General features: G+C 54.3%; 4 protein-coding genes across 4 annotated transcripts; 3 read left to right on the top strand and 1 right to left on the bottom strand.

Moving 5' to 3' along the window:
• Positions 1–8,727: 8,727 nt before the first annotated feature.
• On the top strand, positions 8,728–9,898 carry FCR1 (Fluconazole resistance protein 1; the record flags this gene model as incomplete). The annotated part of the gene is made up of 2 exons (XM_036644075.1): positions 8,728–8,949; positions 9,005–9,898. The coding sequence occupies 2 exons, from the start codon at positions 8,728–8,730 to the stop codon at positions 9,896–9,898; spliced, it is 1,116 nt and encodes a 371-aa protein (XP_036490159.1).
• Positions 9,899–17,553: 7,655 nt separating this feature from the next.
• CGCS363_v012225 (uncharacterized protein) lies at positions 17,554–17,859 on the top strand (the record flags this gene model as incomplete). The annotated part of the gene is made up of 2 exons (XM_036644074.1): positions 17,554–17,663; positions 17,751–17,859. The coding sequence occupies 2 exons, from the start codon at positions 17,554–17,556 to the stop codon at positions 17,857–17,859; spliced, it is 219 nt and encodes a 72-aa protein (XP_036490741.1).
• A 6,087-nt stretch (positions 17,860–23,946) lies between these two features.
• Positions 23,947–24,846, top strand: CGCS363_v012224 (uncharacterized protein; the record flags this gene model as incomplete). The annotated part of the gene is made up of 2 exons (XM_036644073.1): positions 23,947–24,211; positions 24,305–24,846. The coding sequence occupies 2 exons, from the start codon at positions 23,947–23,949 to the stop codon at positions 24,844–24,846; spliced, it is 807 nt and encodes a 268-aa protein (XP_036490158.1).
• A 107-nt stretch (positions 24,847–24,953) lies between these two features.
• On the bottom strand, positions 24,954–25,390 carry CGCS363_v012223 (uncharacterized protein; the record flags this gene model as incomplete). The annotated part of the gene is made up of 3 exons (XM_036644072.1): positions 24,954–25,059; positions 25,122–25,234; positions 25,292–25,390. 3 exons carry the CDS (start codon positions 25,388–25,390, stop codon positions 24,954–24,956), a joined length of 318 nt encoding a protein of 105 aa, XP_036490745.1.
• Between the last annotated feature and the right edge of the window lie 1,040 nt (positions 25,391–26,430).

The following is a 26,430-nucleotide window of genomic DNA, read 5'->3' as shown; positions in this document are numbered from 1 at the left end:
GCCATCGCCGTGCTCCGCTATCAGTGGTTCAGCCCCTTCCAAATGCGTCGTGAATGAATAAGTTACCAGGTCGATCGTGCTCCAGACCGACAGAAGATTGGAAATACCAAGGAAGTGTGATTGCAAACAAGGCATGCAGTCTGCTTAGTAGATGGGCCGGGCCACTCGCTTGGCCATGGCAGATTGAGCGCCGTATTCTCGTTTCGTCAACCGTTTTGCCATGTGTTTCCGTGATCTCTGTGACCGACTTTCTTTTGTGAAGAAGCATAGCTCGGTACTAGCCTTTTGGATCATTCGGTGGTTCAGCTCCGGAATTATGGATCTGCCTCCGTGCCTCCGGACCCGGTAGCCGCCGGTGCCAAGCATGAACGGCGTCCGGGCACCGTAATCCCGTGGTCCCGTTCGCGGGAGATACCGGCCGGAGTCCAGCCCAAGAACAGGTAGCGTAGAGACGGGAAAACTTTGCTAGACCTGTCCCACAGTGAGCCTCGGCTGAGCCATCGGCTTGCTTCCATTGAAATTTGAGTGTGGCCAGCGCGATCATGCGCCCCGATTATCCACCCCGGCGGGAAGACGTGCAACCCCGGTGCCTATCAATCATCAGACGGCAGAAGGAGCGCAGTTATCCACATGATAGCTGCGGACGATCACTGATACGGGATTCAGCAGGAGGGAGTGCCTTGTGAAAGGTTGGTTGTCGTCTCCCGGGAGACCCATCAGCCTCGGGGGCGCCGTTCGATACCTGGGGGGTGTCCTCTATTTCGAACCTCCAAGTTGTCAGTTGTCTAGAACCAGACAGGCGGGCCGACAGGTGAGACTGGAGACCGAAACTCAGACGGATGGTGGACCCAATACTCTGGATAAGGCTTTGCGCCAGGATGACGTCTCCTGCAACCAAAAGTTTTGTCAGTGCATGTGGACAATTTGAGAAAATAGTGATGGCATAGCCCCAAACGTCTGCAAGTGCCGATGTTTATCGCCTGGCACGAGCGCACCGGTGAGAAGGAAGTTTCTCTTGGTTTGTGTACCTTGGGCTTCGATTAGAAATCCTCCACATCGACAAAGGGCGAGACTCGATGCCAAGTCCAAGAAGGCATCGCGTGGCGGGACAGGACGAAAGCCGCGCCGACAAGCAATGAGGCTCCAAAGCCTCGAGACGTCATGGAGAACGTGGTGGTGGTGGAGTCGAACCTCGGCCGAACTGGAAATTAGCAGAAGCCGAAGTCCGCTTTTGGCAGACGGCGCAGAACGGTGGTAGTACTCGAGTAGAGGGCTGCCAAGGCGCGTCTGCAAGACAGCGGGTAGGACGGGTAGAGCATCGGTGGGCTACCCGATACAGAAGCCATCCTTGTTTCTTGTGTTATGGTTGGGATGCTTTGTGTGGTGGTACTGCGGCGGGCAAAACACAAGTAGAGAATGTACTCTGGTCTCCCTTTGTCCAGGTTCGTAGATATCGAGATGTCTCCACGGCGGGGGGCAGGAGGCGAATAGTCTAAGTGCGCCATTTTGAGATTCCGGCTTCTCCCTTGGGTCCTGGGGGAAAGACCCTGAAGGCGTGAATAGGGGTCACGAGAAGGCTTAGGTGGTCGTCAAACGGGGATCAGGGGAGCCCAGGGGCTTGGGACGCGATCCTCGTGGCCGTAGTGGATGGGCTGCAGAGTTTCGATGTTGAGATTGTACGGGGTGGTGAAGGGGCGCAAGGCGGATGACAGGTACGAGGTACACAGGGTAAAGGTGCGTTATTGTTGTGGTGTAGTGTAGTGTACGAATAGCAGCGTGCAGTGTGGTTGGTGTTAGAGGGCTGACAGGGTTAGGATCGCTTGTTCGGTGTCTTGCGTATGGAGGTCGGAGGCCGAAAGGCCGTCTTCGTTACCGAGAGAAGGCCGGCCCTGGGCGCTGCAATTGGCTCATATGATCAGCGTGGGATCGACCGGGGCTAACTTTATGAATAATGCAAGGTAGCCGGGGAGCGGGAGGCATCCGCTGGCGTGCGGTGCACTATTCTGGCGGAGGGCGATCCGAGCCAACCCTACTGTAGCCGCTGTGTAGCGGACTCTAGCCTGTTGACAACATGTGGTGTTGGATGACGGCGGGAGAAGTCGTCATCAGGAGGTAGGGGACCGGACCGCAGGAGAGCAACAGGGCCATCGTTGCTTCATCGCGGGGTGCCGAGTTGACGAGATTTGAGATGACCAGATGGGAGAAGCGAGATGCCGAGGGATGAACAAGATGCAGCGAGGCAGTACCGGCCGGAGGGCGGAGGTCATTTTGCGGCCCGGTGCATATTGGAAGTGGGTTGCGCCGGGCATGAGGAGCCCCGATATTGAGGTCAGGCGACGTGACGATAATGCGCGGCAATGGTAAAATTGTGGTTTTTTGGAAAAGGCTCGTGGTCAGGATGCAAGTTTGGGTAGCCAAAGGCGGGATTCGGGAGAGGTACTCGAGCAATACTTTCCTTTACTTGTTGTTTGTCCAAGATGCCTGCCTGCCTGCCTACATAGTACTGCGTACCGTATTTGTGATGATACGTACCCAGGGCCCCTAGGAAATATTAGGCGTGGTTTAAGGAAAGTTCTCTCCAACCAGGCAGGCGCCACACTTGTGCTTGCCCAAAGATGAAAAAGATACTGCGACCTCGCTGCGGTATTCCCGTGGCGGCGCCGTGAGGCCGGGGCCGAGTGGAGACGGCACTTGCCAGCAGTGAAGCCGATTAGTCAGTTGGCGGCGACCACGTCCAAAAGGGGATAGTGGAGCGACCCGTCGGCACTTGCCAGGTGCAGACCTACCTTACCTAAGTACCTACTTGAGGTAGGTACCTTAAGGTGGTGGTAGGGGCTTGCTTACCCAATGCCAAATTCGGTGTGGTCAGTGTGGTGGATGGTGGACAGCGAAAAGTGCGGCCGTGGAAACACTGAACCACCTTCTAGAAAAATTCGACAGGCCACGATGATTTCACAATTTGCCAAATGCTGTGGGGATGTGGAGGGGAAGAGAGCGGAGGGACGGATGGATCGCTCCCACCCACCGGAGGAGCTACGCCGTAAGTACCAGACGCCGAAACTGCGCGCGCTCTGCTGCTGCTGCGAGTAAAAGAGACGACGGCGCACAGGTACTTCGTACATGCAGGTATTACAGCAAAAGCAAAAGCAAAAGCAAAAGCAAAAGCACAAGCAGCGTTTGGTACGGTACAGTACGGTACCTTACGGTGGGATGAGGGATGAGGGATGAGGGATGAGGAATCGGCGTTTAAGCGTGGTAATCACGGTCTTGATTGGCGTGCGCTGTTTACCTCAAACCCCTTGGGTGCCCCCCATCCCACCTTGCTCCGGCGATTAACTAAGCTTTCCGCCGTGAGATTTCTAATTCGTCTCATCTTGCGGCCGACGCGAGTCGGCGGCGGCGCCAATTGACCCCCGAAGCGGACAATTCCATCTTCATAGAGCAGGGCACCTTACTTAGTACCTTCCGCTCTGCTCTTCCTGCGCTGGCGGTTCGTGGATGAGGTCGGTCTGTCGCAGGATGTCCCCTGAAGACCTCACCATGATATCACCCTCCGAGGGAGTTAGCAGCTAGATTGAAGCTATGCCTGCCTCCTGCACGCTACCATGGTCTAACCTAGGCGGCTCGGCCTTCTCATAGACACCGTTTGAAGCCCTAGAGCTCAGACGTATCGCACATAGGGTTGGCAATGTAGATGCTGTAATGGAAGTGAGTGCTGTGCTGACGCCGGCTTTATTGAAGGAAGCCACCGCCAACACCACGGACAAATCAACTCGGAGTTAACATCTCCGCTCCGTGGATCTAGAACCAACTCCCGTGAACCGATCGGCATGGGGGAATGGAGCAGAGCAAATAGTGATGCCAATGTTGCGTGCGATCATCACATTTGACAGATGCAGCCATGACCGCCCGCACACCACCAATACTACCTTCAGGCTTTTACCATGGGAACAGTCTCAGGCATACTAACAGACCGCCTGGAGTCTCAAACATGAAAAATCTGTAGCGGTGACTCACAACGAGCCTGCCTGCCTGTTATCTTACCTTACCTTACGGTGTGAGGTGGTAAGAATGCGGCTTCAGGGATTGGTAAGAGCGGGTGAATGTTCACGTTATCACTTAATTCTTTGCAAATTTGGCCGGGAATAATACGCAGTGATGACATTTGTGTTGTGCCTTCCATTCTCCGACGCCCCACCCAACACCTCGGCACCGCTCCACGACCCTCAAGGTACATGCACCTGCCACTTACCACTTACACTGCTTACTCCAAGACACTCCAAGACATGGAGGAGGGACTGAGGCTTGTACCTGATCCTCCGCCTCCAACAGAACGAACTCCGGTCTGACTTGACCCTGAACCTCTCCGTTGGCATCAATTCCCACACGTCTCCACGGCAAAATAGTCTAATTAATCGCTGGGACTTTTGGTCTGGGCGAAACCGATCCACGTTGCTTATTCCTGCCGTCCTCCGCCCGGTGCCCGGATCGACTAATCAGCCAACCAACGAGCACTCACTCACAGAGTCACAAGCTCGGGCGCACACGCTGGATTGAGGTCTCGTACTCGTACTGTCCTCGACTGCGAGCGAAAATGCAGTGCAGGAAAGCCTCGAGTCTTGGCAAACGGGCCGGGATATCGCGACTGTGCGAGGTAGTGGGAGTAACATAGTACCTAGGTGGTGGCGGTGTAAGTAGAGGTTGGGTTGGGGAACGAAAGGCAAACAAAGTAGCAGGTCACTGTCTGAGCGACACCTTCTCGTACGCCTTTACAACGGTAATTGCGGTCACGGAAGGAACTCCAGAAAGGTACCTGATCCTACTTGTTGCATCGCGAGGTCATCAGGACGTTGCGTCCACTCATCGCCCTTTCAGCTTGATGCGTTGCGACTTTACTCATCGCAGACGCCACACTCTAAGGTACCTACCTGCCTGGCCTGCTTGACATCGCCATCGACAACATCTGTCTGCATTGCATGATCAAACAAACAAGTCGTTCGGCTCAAAACGCTTGCCGCTGATCACCTCGAGCTGGCCTTGCGAGCCTCTGCTCTGTGCGGTGCGGCCGTCTCGACAACTTCACGCGCCGACGGGGCGAGCGGGCCACAGAACGGCCTCGCGATCGTCCAACTTGTCCGTGCTCCGCTTGTCGTCTCCCGCGCTGCGTCGGCGAGATGGCTGTCAACTACAACCCCGAGCCATCTGCTCCCTTCTCCTCCTCGCCGGACTTTTTTTTTTTACACTCTGGTCCAGGTCCCCGATCTTTCGCGATCGTCCACGAACCATTGGCTCCCCCACGCCGCCGTGGCGAGCCGCCGACGAGCCTCGGCAGGGAGCTTCACGGCGGCTCCCTGCTTGTCGCCAGAGAATAAGGTTCGCTCCTCGAAACTGGTCGCCTTGACGTTGTGTCCTGCACTGCACCCTTTGCCTTGGGCGGTGTCACAGTATCAGATGGGTTTGATGGTGATGGCGGGCACCATCCATCTGCCTGCACGCTCCCGCCGCACAGAGGGTTGCGCTGGCCAGAAGTTTGAACCACCCTTCCGCCGACCTTATTGCACCCGTCACATCACACACGCCTCAACCCGTTCGCTCAAAGTTGCTGTTACCTCCATTTCGCCTCAACTCAACTCCCTCCGCCGTCAAAGTTCCGTCTCCAGCCCTTGAGTTGCCTCCCACTTAGACTTTGCGGTCAGGCACAACTTGCCCTTCTTCCATGCAACCGCAAGAGGCATCGCCGAATCCATGGTTGCCGTTCTTGGCGCATACTATTCTTTTAGCACGCATCGTCAGTATGCCAGCTCCAACATGGATTAATTAGGATGACACAAAAGTCCGTCCGTCATGGCTGCCCTCCCACACGAGGCTGTCGGCGCTGTTGCGAGGAACGAGGAAGTCCCTGCATGCATTCGAGCTCGACCATGTCCCGCTGTCTGTTCTCCAAACCGTTTTACGCGGTCAGTTCACCTGCGCTCGAGCTGCGTCGATAGGAAACGCCTGAGGATAATTGGGATATGCTGCTTTCAACCCCTTGAGTCCCCCACCGGGCAAGGAATCCGCCGATGGGTCACATTGGGCTTGAAGAGAAAACTAATTCAAGCATATCAAAAATACAACAACTTGGCGGCCGTAATGGGCGCTGTTCCGGCGGCTTGAGATTTTTGCTGGCCCAGCCCAGTGGTTATGATCCATCATGAATCATCAACCCTGGCTCCCTGTCTATTTGCCCAAAATGGCAATCTGGTTCAGGGACTCACCACGTACCACAACGCCAGCTGGCAGACACCAGTCTCTGGCGTCATCAATTTGATCATGCTTGCCATCTGGTCTCCATTCGAGTCCAGAACCTTTGCAAATTCGCCGCGCCGTTCGTGATCGCGGCCCCGAGGTTGAGCTGATCTGGAGTCGTTATCGTTGACGGTGGCAGCGCAACCAAAAGTAAAGGACCCCGCCCTCGGCGCCGGCCTCGTCGAGAGACCGGTATCTTGGCGTACGGGGAATCAGTGGGATTTATTCGCACCGCTACCGGCCCCGTCAGATTCCGCCGATGTGTGCACAAATCTGGGAATCATGGTCATGTAGCAACTTGGGATGGACTGATCGATCCCACGGCGCTAAACCTTGGTCGGGGAACTCAGGGCAATGCCATGAGCGTCAAGACGTACGGAATTCACACAACGGGACGGTCACCGCGACACCCATTTGCCCAAAACGGTAGAGAGAGGGGGGGGGGGGGGGGGGTTGTTCAACACGACGTATCGGCGTCAGTAGAACGTGCAGGAGCGCCTAAAATGCTGGTTACAGACAAGAGAGGTCTACCAGCCACGGGCGAAGTACGGACGAGTGGGGATTGGAGGGACCTTGGAGAGAGCTCGGAGGGTTTTGTGTCGTTCGGGAAGCAGAGTCTTTCTGTCGCTGTCTTTCTCTGTCTCCTTGGCCCCATCACCCATGCAGAGCTTGCTGCTCAGGTTGTTGTCGTCGGGGACTTAGCAACCTCCACACCCGATGTACTTTGTATCGCAATGTACCGCCCCGTCACCGCAGCGGACCCGCTCAACCTGCCTTACCCCTTGACGGCACCATTACGAGCCTTGTCCTCGCACAACCCACTTGAACAAGGCGTACACTCGGCTTCGTCTCTCCAAGGTACCGTCCAGTCTCTGCCCATCCATCTCCTCCTCCTCCCCGAGGCAGATGGCCCAGACTAGGCCTATGGCTAACATACTTGCAGCGTCATGTCATGTTGTGTTCATGACCCCAAGCCGCAGCCAGCAAGCAAGCATGGACAGCTCGCATTCTCTGGATCCCGGCTGAGCTGTGGATAACCCTGCTTCCTGAATATAAGATGCGGGCGGCTGTTCCGTCTGATTGGGATCCCCCTTCGACGGAACTTGGAAGCCATTGATGTTTCGAATCGGGGACCTTGATCACAATCCATCTCCAACTCCGCCGCCGACCTGACGTTGATAGCTTCTTGGTTCTGATGTAATGCCGTCTACTTAAAAGACCATCTCGATCCCGAACAGACGACACAACTGGACTGCATATTTCAAGCCAGCAAGAACCACAATCTCGAAACACTTCTCGGGCCCTTTGTCTTGGTCTCTCATCACTCATCCACACACACACTTCAACAAGCTTAGCCTCACCATCTTATCTCACCTCAAGCCACACTTGCAAAAGATAATCATCTTGTTACACCAAACCGGCTTATATCGAACCAATCCTCCCGCATTCGCCCGCCCGCTGTAAAGGACTTCAGTCATCTACGGCTCAACGAATAGAAACAAAAGGCACCAACCAGCCTCAGTCATCGCCCTTTTGGACCAGAACCAGTACCCGGCACCGTCGTCCGCCAAAAGACAGGTCCCTCCTGCGGTCAGCAATCCGCCATATTTGCAGTCATAAGCCCTACCACGTCCCAGGCCCGGCTTGCAAATCAGGACCCCAATCCCTATCCTCGTTCACACGCTCTGCACTCTCAACTCCGCTGCGGACTTTACCTCGTTTGGCGGCTAGTTCATTCAGAGCTGTCTAGCGCGCAGGCTACATTGCACAACATCAGTTGTACAAACGGTACACCAAGAATTCCAGGATCCCGTTTCTGTTCTTGTGCTCCTCCCCCCATTCCATTCCACACGACTGGACCAGGGGCCCGCCCGCGCATACTCGGACATAAAGACGTCGCCGACCGTTAATGCCAGCAATCCACAATCCGCCCTCTCTGCACAGCACCAACACCACAAGGACACACACCCAAGCAGGCACCGCACACGCCCTGCCCACCCGCCCTCCTAGCATTGCGAGCGACCGAACTTTATTAACTCAAAAGCTTCCGAGGCCTTCTGCCGCATCACATAATCTCGCGCGCGCACAATAGACGCACCCCGACAGTCTGCTCGACATTAATAATTTGCCAACACCCTGCATCCCAGTCCCTTGCCGTGCTGACTGTCCCGACTCTTGACCCTAGCGCCGCGGACTCTTGGCTGTGTCTACCTGTGTCATCCCGACTCTTTTACCTTTTTGGCTATCCTTCCCTAACTGAACTGGGTCTCGTTCTCGTTATTATATTTCACTTACACGGCCTGCACCCACAGACAGGAACAAACTTATACGTCTGTTTGCCCCTCGATCTTGGATCACAACCATCCTGCCTCATTTACACTACTACCTCTTCACCTCAACTACAACTTCGCCTCACATCATAACTCTTAATCATCCACCATGGGAAGCGGCCTACCTACCCCTCCATTGGAGGACCAGAAGTCCAGGAAGAACTCCTCATCCAGCTCAAAGTCCATCAAGGCCAACCGCCACACCGCAAAGCGCGCCAGCCCTCACAACGCAACATCACACCATGACCACCCCGCCTCTGCAATGTCTGCCGACGGTCGTCACAAGAGAGTATGGAAGGCTTGCGAGAGGTGTAGAATGAAGAAGACCAAGGTAGGCCTCACTGTCCCCCGCCTCCCAACCCACCCTCCCCTCTAACATCACTTAGTGCGACGGAGAGTTCCCTTGCAAGAGATGTAAGGACGACGGTCTCGTCTGCACTGCCGGTGTCCGCAAGAAGACGGAATACAAGCAGCTCCCTCGAGGATACGCCGAGGTCCTCGAGCACACCCAATTCGCCCTCATCGCCACCGTTCACAAGTTGTACTCCATGGTCAGGAATAACCAGCAATGGGACCTTGGCGAGCCTGAGCTCAACGACCGAGGACAACCTGTCATCCACAACATTGCCCAGAAGCTTGGCTGCATTCGCCCCAACTCAGATATCGACCTTCCCGTCCACTCTGTCTTCCCCGAAGACGAAGCAGGCCTCGCCGAATTGGCGCGCCAACTGGAGGAGCAACAGAAGGAGCGCGATGCAGAGAAGGCAGCTACCACCACCAGGATACCTACAGAACTTGACTCGGCTTCGTCTTGCGAACGCTCCGACCGCGCGAGCTCCTCTGAGCTCGACCACTCCGAGTTCGAGGCCGACTACCGCAAGGCAGTCTTTGGCCAGCACAACAACCCGATGACCATGTCTCCCCAGAGCTTCTCGACCGGCTACACCGAGTTCGATGTCGACTCTGTCGCCTCACCAGTCGACCCCACCGCCGCAATGTTCCATAACCAGTCCCCGACCATGAACGCCTACGTACCACAATGGACCATGCCTCGCCAGGCAGCACCGCCCCAACCACCAGCAATGGATCTCGCCCAGCAGTTCTTCCAACAACAAAACGGCGCCCTCTCCAGCATGGACATGCTTAATCAGGGCCTCATTGAGAACGAATTTGGCACCATCAAGCCTCACGTCCTCTCATGTCCGAACCCCGAGGTGATGATGGGCATGGGTGACCCAATGATCTACGGGGGCTACGACGGCGAGCCGATGCGCCTATAAACGGTTCACTCGAACAACGAAACCTCGAATTTCTTACATCTGATCACGCGTTATGAGATATAGAACTGGGGTTACTGGCGGGTTTCGGCACCGGGCTGGCGCACGCGCGCCCAGCTCGCGCACATGCGATGGCGGTTGGGAGGTTTTATTACGGTGTTCCGTCTGCTCTTCTTTCCAACGATACACCGCGAAGGCGTTGCTTTATTGTTACCGGCGGGATCTACTGGTGTCCACAACGACACAGGCGTTTTCAGGGATTTACGGGGAAACATGTTTATGCCATTTACTTCTCTATTGTGTGGTAATTTCTTCTCAGGGGGAGGGGGAAGGACGAAGAAAAAAGGCAGTCACGACGACTACTCGAATCGGAGACCATGTATCATCACGGCCGGGTTTTTCTTTCATGTTTTCCCTCCTGTCAGTCGCTTCGCATAGCCTGGCGCCTGAAAGGTGTTTCTTAGACAACAGGTTTACTTTCACCACACTCTCTCCCGCCCCCGTGCGTGTGTACATTGGGACGACTCAGCATAACAAAATAGCTGGATATGGGGGCCGGGGAGGGGGGCGTGTAAACCTTGGCGAGAAAAATACCAAACCACACTCTTCTTACAATTTCGTTCACCATGACTATGCATGCACACATTCTTGCAGTGACTGGTTCACCAGAGAAGAGACGAGAAAGAAAATAAATGCGCGCTAACAATTTCCTCTTTGGGCAGCAGGGCAGCAAAAAAAGAAAAGACCAAACGAACGAGCGCTCGCTGCGCTCTGCCACCAAGCGCACCCAGCCATAACCTAGTTCGAATGACTTTTTTTTTTTTTTTTTTTGCTCTTGTCGCCGTCTACATTTTAGTTCAGCGGCTGTAACCTTCAGAGTTTGTATGGTCCTGTAGTAAAAGAGTGAAGAATGTTGGCATGAACGCACACACACTCGGTGGCACAACAGTCCGATATCCCCCAAACTGAAAATGATGCCAAAATAACAACAGCACACAATAGCATTTCAGTGGACGGCGACGAGGCAAAACACACTGCAGTCGGCGTCCATCTTGGCTGCTGGTTGGGTTGCTTGCTTGCTACTGGAGGGGGTCGGCGACGGCTTGCGACGGTGTGCGAGCTTGCACTTGCAGGCTGACAGGGAACAGCTAACTATGCAATGCTGCCCTCCCCTCCCCCCCTAGTCCCCCGTCCTGAAGCATCATCCCCCCTCATCCTTTCAGAGCTTCCCCTCAGGGAAAGAGGGAGCTTTGCGAAGCAGGAGCCAGCTCCGTTCCAACTTTTTTTTTTCTTTGGTCTTCTCTGGCCTGCTGCTGCTTTCGGCCTGCAACCGTCACGGTTACCCTTTCCCCCTTCCCCTACTGCGTGACCCCCCGTGACCTGATCTGACCGCTGTTATTGCTGCTACGGCGGCGGAGGGTTTGGAGCGAATGCGACGCTCAGAGTTGCCAAGGGGGGGGGTACCATAGTGAGTTAACCTAAGCCACGGCCGGCGGACTCCACGTCACGACTGTAGAACCCGTACAGACAGGACAGGGGCCCGTCAACGGCCGCAGGTGTTGACAAAATACGTGTAAAAAGGGCCCCCAGGTAATCTTCTGATACTGAAGAAACCGACGATCATTGTTCGAAACGGGTCTTAGTCGACCTCACCGTACCCAGGTCTAGATTGCCAGCTCAGCTGTCGTGACCGTCGATGTTTTGCTGTATCCGTCGTCAATATTTCTCCAAGCTTCTGGTGCCCCCCACCAGCGGCGGCGCTGCAGCAGTTGGGTTTGAGTTGATCTGCGAAATGCCTGATGGAAGCTTGAGAGACACTTTGGGGGCCGAATGGGGTTCCAAACAGACGGAAATAGAGGCAAGACCAAGCCAACAACAGCCCATTTACTGCCCAACCCCCTATTTTCGTATTTCCCCTGGATGCTTGTCCTGTTTCCCTTTTTCATGTGAGATGAGCCGCTTGTCGGGCGTAGATTGCATCACCATCATGGCCAACGGGTGCAAACTGGCAACACGGAATAACAAGTCCCATCGGAGCGGACGAAACAAAACTCCAAGTCCGCCGAGACGGCGGGCGAGCTACCAGCCCAGTCGTCGTCGTCGTCACGCCCCTCACGCTCTAAGCCACTCGATCAAGAGGTCTTGGTTCGTTCTGGACAAAGGTTCCCCTGGCGTATCCGGGATCCCTGCTTCGTTGGTCAGTTAGGGGGGCGTGGGAGATGTGAAGCCAGGGGGTGTGTATCTGTCTCCCCGCCTGCAGTGCGTGTGTGGTTGCTCGTAGTCGCTGCGTCTGCGGCGCTGGCGTTGACAGTGGCAGGGCGCAAAAGCCAACGGTCTGCGCAGAGACGCACACACAACGTCGACGCACGTTCACGCATTTGCCTCTACACGCGGAAGCAAACTCCCTGGGCGGAAACAGATATGCATGGAACTCAGGCGCATATTTCCAGGCAGGGTCACTCTGGCGACAGGCAGAATGGAGCGCCACGGGGAACAGAGAAAAAAGTTCTCCAGCAGGACATAGCGATAGGAACCGTCTGAAAGCGTCCGCCCTGCGATCTCTTTCGATCCCAACACGCAACGCGGCGCCCCACAGCGCATGTTCCACTAAACGCGGGAAGCTCAGGGCGCTGTTCATGCGATGATGCTGCGTTTGAGGATAGGATAAGCGGACTTTTGGGGCCTATGGCGCGCCGCGCGGTGGATAAGAGGGTGTTTTTTTTTTTTTTTTTTTTTTTTGATAGTGGGCTATTCGTTGCTGCGTAGGATGTGCTTTGCGCGCCAGAAGGGGGCTACTAGGGTGGTTGGAAATCGAAAAGTGATCTCGGCGTTTGTAGCGGAGGGCGGGACGGGATGTTGTAAACCCCGTGGTCCGACGGTGGAGGCCCCCATATGAGTCGACATTTTTTTTTCCCACTGCAAAATGCGAGGGCGGAATTAGCCTCATGGTCCTGTGGCCGGGTTTAAGAGTGTGTGGATTATGGATTTTCGGTTTCTTGCTGCTTCAGGTGTAGGGCGGAAGAAAAAGTCGTTCACGGACTTCCAGACCGATGACATTGTTTGAAGGGGCTCAGACAAGCGTGGGCAATGGCACCTTGTGAGTTCACGTGTTGGGCTGGGCGGGCTTGTCTGAGTTGGGTTGACGATGCTGGGAAATCCCTGAATTGGGTATTGTTTGGGGTTCAGGAGCTTTGTCAGCGGACAAAATTGGGTTTCTCGAACAAATGATGAGCGCCGTGGCCGACATTGAAGAAGGTCTGAGAGTTTCCCACACAGCAAATTGTGGATGGTGAGAGTGGTGGACTGCCGTCAAAGTAGAGTGCCAGCAGCGGAACGCCCACCTCGAAGTCTAACGTTGTGCGACGTTCGGGGCAACGTCGTCCTCGTTGTCGGACAAGGCAGCCATCAGTCGGGCGAAACTCAAGGGCGAAAAGGCCTCTCGGCCGCAGGTCTTCGGGCTTCTCGCACTCGGCATATTACTTGATCGCCCTGTAAGGCGTGTCATTGGTGCCAGTAGCAGAGTACTATGCATAGTAGTGTAGCAGTCGTAGTGTACGTCGTACACTAGTGAGGGAGGGCGATTGATACGGCAGAGAGATGGTGTGGGTTAATTCCGGTGACTGACAGTGGGTCGAAAGGCGGTGATTAGATGGTGTTATTTTTGCCCTCTTTTTCCTTCTCGACTTTTTCTCTCTGTTGCTCCATGTCCGCAAGCAGCCAGTCGGGCTGCAACACTGTTCCGCCCCGTCCCACTCTGTCCACATCGTCGGGATCGGAGAGAACTGGGGACCAGACAGTGAGTCGATGACCAACCGCCAACGTGGTGGGTGGTCCCCTGACAGGGTGACAGGGGCCCCGTATTTTAGGCAGGCGATCGCAAAGGATCGGCGGCCAGCTGGACGAGGGCTGGGAGTTGTGCAGAGCTCAGTGCCGCGTTTTGTGCAAGCGTCGGCAGCTCGCGATGCCGAACGGGGGCTAATCGGACATCGCATACGCCGTATTGACACCGGCGTGGAGCGGGCAGGGGAGGCTCCCGCGGTATGCAGCGCACCGGCGACGAATCTGAAATTGGGCAAATGGGTAGGGCCAACATCCACCCGAATCCATGATAAGCTGGACCCCCGACCTGACCTCGTCGTCCGGGGGGTGGTTGCCTCGCATTAGACTAGAAGCCAAGACGAGGAGGCAGATGACACATATTGGGTGATTATTTCGAAAAAAAAGTTTTTCGTTCTTTCAGGTGGTTCAATCATCAGCCGTAACCCTAAGGTGCAAGTCGCGCTTGTCGATGATTTGGGTGGGCGTTTGATTGGCGCATGTCTTGGCTTTTTCTTGGTATTCCTGGGCTCGTGGTCCGCGGGCTGGCGGGCTCGGTGGCCGGGCGCCGGTTTGTCATGCGGCGGCCGGGCTCGGGGTCCTTTCAGGGTTCCTAGACTTTGGCCCTAGGGATTTGTTGGCGCCCGAGGACACGTTTGCGTCCATGTCTCGGGGTCAGACTCGGTCGCTCACTCTGAGTCGGGGTGAACGGTGACGGAAACGGTGACGGCTGCCGCGACGGGTGAGTGCGGGAACCCCACGTGGGTATCCGGGGGATTATCTTGAAGAGTGTGCGTACCTGATGCTGATGCGTACATGATCCAATGATTTCCATGATGCCATGTCTGCGTCTCACTGCCTTGTTCAATGTCGGGGCCGCATCTCGAGGTGGTTTGATGTTCTCGGGGTGGGGGGGGCCAATTGGCGAGGGGACTTCGGGCCCGAACTCCTGAGGAGAGTAATGGAAAGGCGGTGCTGTGCGGTGCGGTGTGGAGGATGCAAGGAGAAGATGCTCCTGCGCCTGTTGCAGTTCCTCCGTCGATCCGTACGGGAAGTAGCTGTCGGCCGTTGTCTTCGATCGTAGATTCAAGCAAGGAAGGAAGTAAGGAAGGAGACACCCGCACCCGTGCACCTTCCAGGTTGTTCTTTGCGGGAGGCCTTCCCCTTCCTTGATTGCAATGGAAGGAACCATCGCGATTGCAGCTGCCTTGTTTCGATGTTTCGGTCTCGGCACCTTACTCCAAGAGTGCAGCAGCTCGCACCCTACTTTCCTCATCCGTCGATGCACCTGCGACATTGCATATTATCTACCTACCTTACCTTAGGAATCACTCAAGGCAGTTACCCTCGTTGGCGGGACTGCCCGACTGGCAACGCACCTGCACCTACACTACTCATGGAAATAACACGAATTGTGCAGGAACGCGGGCGATTGGCCCGCTGCTGCATCCTCGCATCATTTCCCAATTGCGAATCCCGTTCCCGGATCATCACCTAGGTAGGTGCCTATCCTCCTGCCTGTTGCCTCCTCCTGTCACAGGTGACAGCCAGGCTTCTGGATTGAGATAAGTCAAGGCACCTTGGTGTCTCGCGAAGATGGACCTCCTGCCGTGTCAGTCATGGTGCTTGACTTGTTGTGCCTGTCAATCAAGCTTGAAATGGGCTGACAGCGAAAGTGACAGGACTGGGCATGGCCTGTCTATGTCATGTCAAGGCTGTCGCAAGTTGTCAGTGCCATGCCATGCCATGTTGACAGCACATGCAGTCCGTCAGTCAGGTACGAGTATTCTGATGGAGACGTCTCCAACTTTGCGAGCTTTGCCCTGGGCCTGTGCCTGTGCCTGTGCCCGCCCAGGAACTGCGTAAGTTCCCTTATTCCCCATTCCATCCCCAAACTCCGTACTGACGCCCCCTTGATAAACGCGTATTAGCGTATTCACCTCACCCGCCTGCAGCTGTCAAACATCCATCTCGCATTGCTCGGATTGTCTCGTCTGCCCTCGTTTTCGGTCTCGCGGCTAGCTAGTCTCTCGCTTGGTGTAACAACTGTCGCCGCTGCGACCACCGCCACCACGGCCTCACAGCCATCGCTGCTGCGAAACGAAATGACTCTCGCCAATTACTGCACGATGCGAAGTGCGAGGGCTTGCTGCTCGCTGTCGCAACTCACATGCCCTTGAATCTCGACAAGCGAAGGGGGGGCGTACGACGCAAATAATTACATTGTGGCTCGATAAGGTGGCTCCAAGAGTCCAAGCGACCCCAATTCGAGCCTACACTACACTATTCGACGAACGTACAGACATAAGCTGGGCAACCATGTTTTATCCTCCAGCTCTGTGTCTTGGCCAACCCTTTGCCCCAAAACAGGTGGCCGTGCTAGCCTTGGGACGCTTGGCATTCTGCACCCGCCGTATTGGCATCTCGTCACTTTTACTGACTGCCGCCGAGGGAGATCGCCATCGCATTTTCGCATCCCTCGTTAAGGTAGACGCCAACCGAACCCACGCCCACCCTGTCAGTGTCAGTGTCATGTCAACCTCTCCATTACCCCGCTCTCTCTCGTGCCAGGGGAGTTTGTGAGATTGCAATTCTTACGGATTTGGCCCAGGCCTACGACAAGCCGTTGGCGCAGCATCTTGGTGTCAAGGGCCAAGAGCTAAGAGCCACAGAGTACCTCGAGAGACATCGAGTGACTTTGCCAAAGTCCCTGCATGTTTCTCCAGGTATTGACTCGATCCTACCATCATCTACTGCGACAATTGCATCTGCTGCTGCACAATTCCAGCATGGGCATCTTCACGCTGAATTACACCAGTCTTGGCACCCTGGGCTTTGCTTGATAAAGTCAGCACTGCCCCAACCACGGCGATATTTGACACCGCCCGCCAGACTGTGAGCCACTGTTATCCTCGTGGGCCCGCCAATCACCCGCTGTACAGCGTCCATCATTCGCCTGATTATCAGATGACGGCCATCATGGTCCCAAGCTTCAACATTGGCCTGCGAACTCTAATCCGCTGGACATTTGTCTCGAAGTTCAGGAACTCTACCCTACACTAGGCCACAATCAATGTTACGCAAACGTGAGGCTTTGCTATCGTGGGACCCGAGTTCAGAAAAGATCCTTCAATAGACGCGGCGCTACTAGGAGTCAATTGGCCGCTATGCGAGGGGTTTTGATATAGACGAGGCGGGGGTTGCCGCCCGACTGCTGACATCTTGTACCTCGTCAATTTGGAATCTCCAACGTCTTACTTCCTGGCTGAATATGGATGTACGAGCATGACGACGAGGGCAATCCTTCGAAAGAGCCAAGCTCATCTCTTTACGGAAGCCGCACAGGCTTAGATGCTGGCATTGGAATCCAGCCACTCCAAAGTCCCATAAGCAAACCCCGTCTCGCGAGGTGTCGCGTCCGTTCGAATGGGTAGGATTCCAGGCTGCCGTTTATCGCCGCGGAGATCACTCTCTGCAACACAGGATCTGCCTGTAGGCTTGCCACGGCGGAGCATTGGAGGCTCACTTTGCATGGTCACCCGCAGGCGCTGACCCAGCTCGCAGGATGCTGGTGAGCCTTATTTCCAGAGTCGCCCTTTACACAACAGAAAGGATTCCAAAACACGTCGCCGCGTTGGCAAGACCAGTGCCAGTCATTTGGTTCACGCTGCACATACGCCATCATGCCATATCAGCACCTTATTCGGCCGTTAGCCAACCTTGATTCGCCCGGCAGACGGCTTCCCTCTTCGAGGAAGCAATCCGGGGACTTTCTCTGTCTCATGATAACAAGCCCGTCAGCTTACAAGCATCGAGAGAGCCAAAAGCTTAGTATGCTTGATATGCTGCCCAATTCAACAGGCAAGAACTGGCAAGAGATCCACAGCTCCGATGTGCCCAATCCACAACATCGCAGAGTTATTGGGGGCAGACATTTTGTCTCTTATTTCCAGTAAAGTTAAATCCCACCTAATAAGGATCCTAGTTATATCCAACGTCAGCAATGGAGGGGAGTTGGGATGCTAAATCCACGTTGTAGGCTCTATACCATATGGAGACATCGTGAGCAGGTCCCCGAGCCTCGGACCCCTCTCCGGTCGGGATTGTACAAGTCCGCCAATTTTTCAAGCTTCATGATTTCTCACTAGAGACCCTGCGGCAGATGTTGACCCGACACTTCGGAAAGATCATCAGCCGGTGGGAGAACCCTCGCCGTTTATCTGATCTAAACAGGCACAAGAAACCTGAGGTGGAGGGCAGCAATTACTCGGCCGCAGGCATACGGTCTAATCAATAATCAGATCTCCGAAGCTTGTTGACTCGTGCGGGTCGGTCCAGCCCCTGGGCCACTGCGTTTTGTCATCAACGGCGACCTCCTCCACGGACGGCCGAAATCTTCGGACGAAGGTGACGCCGTCCGTCGCCGCTGTCTCTCATCTTCCCCTCAGATTAAGGACGTTGAGATCTGCTATCCGTAACGGAAAGGTGGAGGACGATCGTTGGTGGGAAGGGGAGGGGCCGAGGAGGGCTAAACAGACACACGCACTCTCAAAACTCTGTTCTGCCCATCGTCATCTTGCTTGCGCGCGCGCGCGACTCGGGGTTCATCTTTTCTCATCAACCCAAACGAGGCCCGAAATGGGTGAAAATAAACCCCAAAGACCAGGACCCTGGTCCCATGCCCCGTCCCCGTTGCAATGTTGGTGGTGGGTGGTGGCCGGCGCGTCGCCGTCTCCATGGACGGGGTTGTCGCGCGCCTGCAGAGAATTAAGGTTAATCGGCACCGATGGGCATACGACGTATTACCGGGATGCCACCTGACCCAAGCGTCAGGTTTGACAGCGTTCGTCTTGCTACTCTATTCGTACCGGTAGGTCGCCGCAGTATGGGCTTTTGGGTTTCGTGGGGGGGCGCGCGGTCTAGGGCGTCCCCTTACAGACATTTGCAATCTGTATGATTAACATTACTTGCCTTTCGTTAGTCTACCCTCCCCTTCCCCCCTCATCCCCGACCCGCGCGGCCGGGGTCCGGGGTGCGGGCTTTCTGCTCATCTTTTTCTCCGCTCCGCGGCCGTTCGGTCTCGGACCTTGAGAGGTGCCAGGGCGGGTAGCATCCAGGGGTCAACGCCGGAGGGAGAAGGATAACTCATCAACGGCGACCGTGGTTCCTCCGAACGTTGTTGCGATAGTAATCGGGTAAAGGCTACTGCATCATACAAGTCCCAAGCCAAGGCAGACTTTTAGCTGGCATTAGCGAAGAGTGTTTGCTTGTGAGCTGCCAGAATAGTACTGGACTCCTTTCTTTGGTTTTCCTTATACTTTCTGAGGCGGCTTCGTCATCGCGTACAGTCGTGAATGCGAAATAGGGGCCCCGGGGGGGGGGTGGAGGAGGCTCGGGGGCGTCTATCTCATGTTCCTAACTCCCCAAACCCGAAGTTGGGATGATTAATCCGCGGGAAGGTCGAAGATCACTCAACACAAGTCCGCCGTTTGATGCATATGAGGGTCAACCCCGTCTTGCCGCGGAGGATAGGCAGGAAAAGCACGGGGCAGCCGACGCGGAAAGGGGGAGACTTCCCCTTCCCCGTCCGTCTCTGTGCCTTGTAAGGTCCGCCCCGTCGGGTGACCGAGTCAAGCTGGCGTTCTCGAACTGTCTTTTGACGAGGAAAGGCAGAGAGCGAGCGAGAGGGCTAACCCGAGGGAATGGAACCGTGATCCCTACACACCCCACGAACATGCATGAGGCGTTGATCTTTTCTTTTCTCTTTTGCTGATACAGGGGCCGCGGGGGATGGGAAACAGACTCTCGGGTTTGAACAAGTCGAGTAACTGCGCCGATGACGAGAGGTATGCATCCCATCGGTAACTTGCCTTCTGCTTTTGCGCATGTTTAGTTTAGCCTATTGTACAGTTTGCGATATGGTGTTTCTTGTAAGGCATTCTTGTGTCGTATGATACCGGCCCTTCGGTTTCGGTATCTCATTACTTGTTTGGGAAGTGAAGTCCTGCACATCCCCTCTGTATCATTCGACTAGCCCATGCCCAAGGTATTGATTATGATCGTACGTTTGAACCAGCGCCTTGGCCCCGAGCTACTTGATGAATACATGTCAAACGAGGGAAGTCCGGGCTTCGTTCGGTTCAGGGGGCAGAGAGCGAGAAGAGTGATGATCTGCCTTGCTTGTGGGGTGTACCTTTCTCTCCCGCCCTGAGGGTCCTGTGAGCTTGGTTGCGCTTGCATTGGGGTCGTCTTAAGGTTTGTGGTGATGGCTTGGAAAGGCTGGGCGGGGGGAGCGGAGGGTTGAATAGGGACGACGGGCCGGGGAGGAGAGTGGGAGTGGGATGGAGATGATGTGACCAACTCTTGGGGGACCGTCGTGGGGTTGACAGGTTGGCGGAAACGGTTTTGAGGAGGGGGAGGTTCCGTTACGGCGGGATTGAGGGCTCGTGGTTTCCAGGCTGTGGTTCCTGTTGGCCAAGACTTGGGGTTCGTCGTGGAGATCGCGTGGACTTCAGTGTAGCGAGTTTTACAGAAGTGGTATCTTTTGTGATTCGCAACCAACTCGGCTTTGAAAAGCGTACCCCGTTTTGAATTTGCTCGCCTCTTGCCATTGACAACAGTTTCTGTTGCTATCGAGAAGTACAAGTTGCGTTGGGAAATGTGTTGTCTAGGAGAAAGACCGCTGCAACACAAATATCTTTCAGCGAGACCTTCGTATACTCGGACATCAACGAACCATTCAACCTGCTATCTGGCGTAAATTTAGTGAATTTTTCAGTATCAACTACGACAAATGCATCTTAACTTGCCAAAGGAATGATTTCGAAGCTCGTGAAACCCGCCTCCGAGCCTCCAGGTCGGTTGAGTGGCTATGACGGCAGTTGGTTCGACAAAGGCCGCAACCCGACGACTTGATTTGGAATCACGGTAAAATTATGTGTTTCTTGGACTCATTGATTCAACGTGTATCGTTGAGATGCTCTGAGTTGAGCCGTTGAAGCTCCTGCATCTGCGTACATGTGCACGTAAGCCCGAGTTCATCTTGGAGAAAGGCGTAATCTATTCCCGCGAAGCTACAACTTAAACATGTCTTCATCAGATCATCGCCATAAAGACTTCAATCAAATACTCGGAAATTGTTTGAGTCTTGCTTAACTGGCAAGGCAAACGCAGGTCGCCTTGATCTGGTCGTGGGGACATGGGCTACTTCGAGGCAGACCGCAGTTCTTGATGGCCGTCTGGCCTGTCATCTGAATACCGACCGACGATGGCGTCCATTTGGAGGACTCATCGATCAAATTTAGTATCAGTGGTATGGGTACAAACAATGGTACATTACCACCGGCGAACCGGTGCTTTGGTTCGGCAGATCATCCCAACTCTTGGGGGAAGAACAGGCTACTTACTCATGTGGCCTGCTTGCCCAGCCAGAAACCCTAGCTTCATGTGCCGAGTCGGGGGCAGATTCTAACGTAAACCATGGCGTCGATCATTCTTCTATTTGAAGTGACCTGAATCAGGCGTTTGTGGCATGTGCTGGTGCTCAGAGTCTTGGGGGAATAGGGGCTGAGGTAGGTAGGTGTTCTTCGCCGGCTATGTCGCTGCTCTGTATCAATCATCTTGCTAAATTTCAATCACAAGGGGGCCTACAAGATGTGAGAAAGATTCCTGAGACGGTTCCTTCCATTTTTGGAGGGTTGTGGTCGGCTAGCAGACTAGTTGTGCAATTTAATGGACGGAGACGGTACGAGCACGAGGAGAGCCTCGAAACATCTGACTGACAAGGGTCGAGTAAAGGGTTTGAAAGACCAACTAATGTGTGTGTGAAAAATTATATGCGTCTATCTGCTTGGTATAAATGGTCATAAAAGCACTGAAACCAAGGAAATGCGGCTAGTCGTACACGCGCTTATTCCCATACAGCATTCGCTTCCTTCCTCTGTTTCCTCACCAGGCTTTGTCTGCATAATCATCTCCACCATTACTCTAAACTCCAGGCTGATAACGATGCACTCACAGACTCTTGTACTCGTCCTTGATTTGGTTGACAATGTACCGCAGGGCTCTAAGGTTCGGCTGCGTCTTCATCAGCAGAGCCATCTTCAATGGCTTCGTGACGTCTGTTCGAAATTCCCTATCCAGGCGTAGTACAGCCGTTCGTGTGAGAATATTCGGCAAGCGATGGGTCCCTCGTCTGAGATGGCTTTCCATTCTCCCCATCGCTTCATCTAGGCGGCCAGCTTCGTGATCGAATGCGTCCCTCTCTTCACCCCTCGGCCTATTCCGCTTTTGCACTTGGTGCAATATTTGCCGGGCTTTTCTGACGCTGAGGATCATCGCTTCGGCACAATCGGCTGTGTCTAATGGCTTGACGCGGGATCGTCCTTGAAGATCTTCGCCTGCCCGATCTCGAATGTCCCAAGCGGACTGTACAGGCGTGAGACGTGGCTCCGGAGTGGGATGCCGTGGCTGGTAGATGACTGGTGCCGGAGATTCCTGCCATTGGCGCTCTGGCGGTTGAACGTGGACGACAAATGGTTCTAGACTGCAGCGTCTTTGGATGTATCGCCGTCTTCTGGCTGATTCTTCGGGTCGATCATATCTTGCTGGGATGTAAATGATTCGAGGGTACAGAGCGTACTCATCGTCGTCCTTCTCTTTATCGCCACGGAAGCAGGACAGCATGTGAAGGACGGCTGGACAGATGGTAGACATAAAACTTTCTCCGGGATAGTGTTTGGTGGTGTCGATCTTTATTCTGTCTTGAGAACTTGGCGCTGCGTCTTATATACGTGATGGTTCGTTCAAAGAGAGATCTAACGATGGCAACCTAGATACAGAATTTTACGAATAAGCTCTTAGATTGAGTCCGGCGAGGCATTCAAGTTGTATCGTGACACTAGAGTAAATCCACTTGCCATGCTGAGGCTGAGTTTTGAGGCTATTTTAGACTGAACGCCGCCGTTGGTGGCGCTGGCTCATGTGAGGACTTGGCCACGCTGGCATTGCCCTAGCTTGAATATGAGCGGCATCACTAGGTGATAGTTTGTTTTGCGTTTCGATGCAAGAAATGGATAGCACTCCTATGATGACTGGGCTGCAATCGCGGTGGATTGCATGCTGGGAGGGGAACCATCCGAGTTCAATATGTGCAGGCCTGATTTGAGCGTCCTGGAGTACTTCAGGTCATTTCATCCGCTGCCTCCAAGATTTTGCGATGATTGGAGTCTTCCTCGGCAGCTTTAGCGGCAAGCCTTCGAACCACATCGTTGCCGTCCTCCAGTATGTATCCTATGGCAGAGATAATACATGGACATGCTGGCAAAACGTTGTCCAACAGAGCTGTCTTCAGCGGTTCCGTCACATCTAAACGGAAATCGCGGTCCAGGCGGAGAAATATGGCTCGAGCCTGATCTGTAGATCAATTAGACCTTTTTGCAGCGACTTCTCTCCGTCTGGCGCAACTTACATCGATCTCTTCTCAACAATTCCTTGTCTAAACCAATGAGCTTTTGTTTCAAATCTTGCAATGCCTGTCGCAAGTTTTCAAGCTCGGCAGTTTTCTTCTTGCTACAACGCTTATGGGTTCTCTGGATTTCGGCCAGAATCAGAAGGGCTTTATCCACGCTCGAGCTAGCAGCGTTGACACATTCGATGTCGGTCAAAGGCCTGTTCATCGAACGCGGTATCATCCTCTCCTGAAGTTGGTTACTTTCTGGGTCCGGGCTTCTTTGCGACGCTTGGTTTTCGCGACGGAAACGGAGAAATCGTTTATACATTGCGTCCATTGAAGAATTATTCGTTCGGTAGAGGTGAGAATGATGAAGATTGAACCAGAATGGACATTCTCAAGTCGGCTTGGTCAATCGTTTTGTATTCATACCTACCCTGAAAGTCTTTTGGAAGAAATCCTTCTTTAGGGAAACTGCCGAGAAACATCCAACATTCCTTCGAGCATAACCTTAAGTTGTTTGTGGAAGGGATGGCTGCGGCTGAGTCTACTAACGGTTTTAGGCCTTGTCGGCGCTTCGTGGCGGTAGCCACGTGTGGTGATCGGCGACTATCAAATCCGCGAAAGACATCGAACGTAAACAACCCAAGCAAATGACTTGATTAAGTCGCTCATCATACCTTAATGTGCTCATCCCCGCCGTTCTTCTTGTAAGCAGAGACTCTACTCTCTGAATGACCTTTTTACTTCCTCCAGGTAAAGAAGCACTTATTCAACAGGAGAAATGCTAGGATTTCAGAGCGGCAATGGCTTTCGAAAGCGGAATCCGGATAGGATTCGGGATGACATGGACTATGCTGAGCGCGTTTTCCGTTACTCATGGCATTCAGGAAACGACGAACCACATATCCTGGAGTACCGAATACTCAACAGAATCAACCTTTTCCACCTCCAGAATGAGCTTGCCAAGCTCAAATCCGCCGTCTGGACAGATTTTAGTGCTAAAGAAGATGATTTAGCAAGGTTAAGGACAACGCTGCACGATTATGGTAAGTTAAGCTATGTCAGTGACGAAAGCCGGCTTGTGTCGCTTTTGAAACCATCTCTATATCGAAAGTCTGACTCAGAAAACTCCCGAATAGCAAATGCTGTACGTGATTACGAATACCTCAGAGCTCTCCCAGAAATCACGGGCTCCCAAGCAGAAGACCGACGTCGCGATCTGACAGCCGCGTTCCCCTTCATCGCTGACCTCGCCGGCGACCCGTACAACTCGCGATACTGCACCTTCCGCGCCCCCTCACACCCAGAAGCTCCCGTCGACCCTCTCAGGCGCTTCCTCAAAGCAAGGCTTCCGAGGCAGTGGACGTATACGAAAGACGAGATGCGGGTCCACATAGACGAGTACCTCAAGAACGACCCGCCAGAGACTGTCTCGCCCTTGGTCGACAAGCTGGCCAGGTTCATCATCTCCTTCACCGGCGGGGTGAGCCTAATAGTCCCTATGCTTATCATGAGTCTCCCGGGGCAAGATACGACAAAGAGCCTCGTTGTCACGTCGGTCGCCGTCACCATCTTTTCGGTTGTGATGGGCTTGGTCTTCAAGGTGTCGAATGAGGAGACCGTAGTGGCTACGGCTACGTACGCGGCGGTGCTGGTTGTGTTTGTCGGTACTAGTTCTTAATGATGGCCTTTCAAATGAACACTAATATGCTTTCACGTCGTGTTGGGTCTCAAGATTCAAACGTTGATGATGTGTTCATAGCTTCATTTCATTCTTCACTAGATCGTCTAAAACTCCGCAGAAACAGCAATGAATCCAGTCGCCTTGCCCTCAGCGGCCTGCTTCATGAGCTCCTGGTAGACGGGGTCCTTGGTCTGGTAGTACTCCATATCCCTATTCACGCGTTAGCTTCCCAATGAACATCTAGGAGAACATCTCATCAGGGCTGAACTCACGCCTCATTCGCAAAGGTGATCTCGTACACCACGCTCCACGGCTGAGATCCCGGGACGTCGGTGAGAGTCTTGCACTTGCTCGCCTTGGAGGAGAGGATGTATGTGTTGCCGTCCTGTCACTCATATGTAAGTATCTGCTAACTCCGATAACCTGGGACCGAGGAACGTACCTTCTTGCACTCGCTCGAGAAGTTGCCGAAGCGAGCGACGGCCTCCTCCTGCTTGACGTCGTCGGAGAGGGCAATAAGTCCGATTCTGGTGATGGCCATTTTTGATGAATTTGAAGTTTCTTTCGTGCCGGACGAGTGGTACTTGAAGCAGCAGGTATCGTGATGTGATTTTCGAGTAATTTCCAATCTTCATTCTTCACCAAAACTCGACCGCTTTATATACACAGCAAGGCACACCGCGGACCTCGGCCGCGGTGACGACCCCCGCACTAGGAAATTCATGCCGTCCTCTCGGCGCGCCACGACAGTCTCACCATCACGGGGCTACCGGCCAGAGACCGACCACAGAACCCCCAAAAATGCGGAGCAACGACCCCGTTCCGCACCAATTCTCCGATGCCAGATACCTCTCTCCTCTCATGCAGGGCAGCAACATGAACCACGTCCAGACGACGAAAAAAAAACGGCGGCCATCCACAAACCGGAACGATCGTCCCTGAAACATGCCCCGATTCGGATCTCTGAGCCAGACCGCTCCCAGATAAAGCTGGCTCTTGGCGCGCGCGGGTCTGGATGGTGGCACGCTGGCTTTCTCAACGTTGAGCTACCTTTAGACTTCACCGCCAATCGGAGCCGAATCCACAGATCGTCAGGCAGACAGGAAAGACTCCTTTCTCAATACAGAAAGCTTCACTGCCAATCTGGTGAACCCTGCCGAGGTAAAAAAGAAACCACCCCCACACGGCGGACAATCGGGGGGACCGCGTCCTGATGTCGAAGTGCGCAAGATTGGAGGGCGATCGAAAAAGGGCTCGGCGTTCAGGGGGATGCGTGGCCATGTCGTGGAACGGCATTGCGAAGTCTGGGGGTCGTGTCTGCCGTCTTTTTTCTGGGACCGGAGAACGGAGGTTTTACCGGTTCGGGCATGTTCGCTGGTGTGGGGGTCGTGCCGGGCAGATCCCGGCTTCCCGCGGAGGCGGAGGAGACCGGGGACACTGGGGGTCTGTGCTGGTGTAAGGTTCCGGGGCGCCGATGACAGCTGTCCGTCTGCGGCGCGGTTCGGTGATGGGTGACGTGGGAACTTGCAACGGTCTTATTGATACGGCTCTTTGCCAAATGGAATTCGCAACAACAATTGC

The sequence above is a fragment of the Colletotrichum siamense genome (assembly GCF_013390195.1).
Source record: "Colletotrichum siamense strain Cg363 chromosome Unknown KSG_Cg363_contig08, whole genome shotgun sequence".
Taxonomy (NCBI): domain Eukaryota; kingdom Fungi; phylum Ascomycota; class Sordariomycetes; order Glomerellales; family Glomerellaceae; genus Colletotrichum; species Colletotrichum siamense.
The sequence above is the reverse complement of the archived record's forward strand: the minus strand, read 5'-3'. Positions and strand labels throughout refer to the sequence as shown.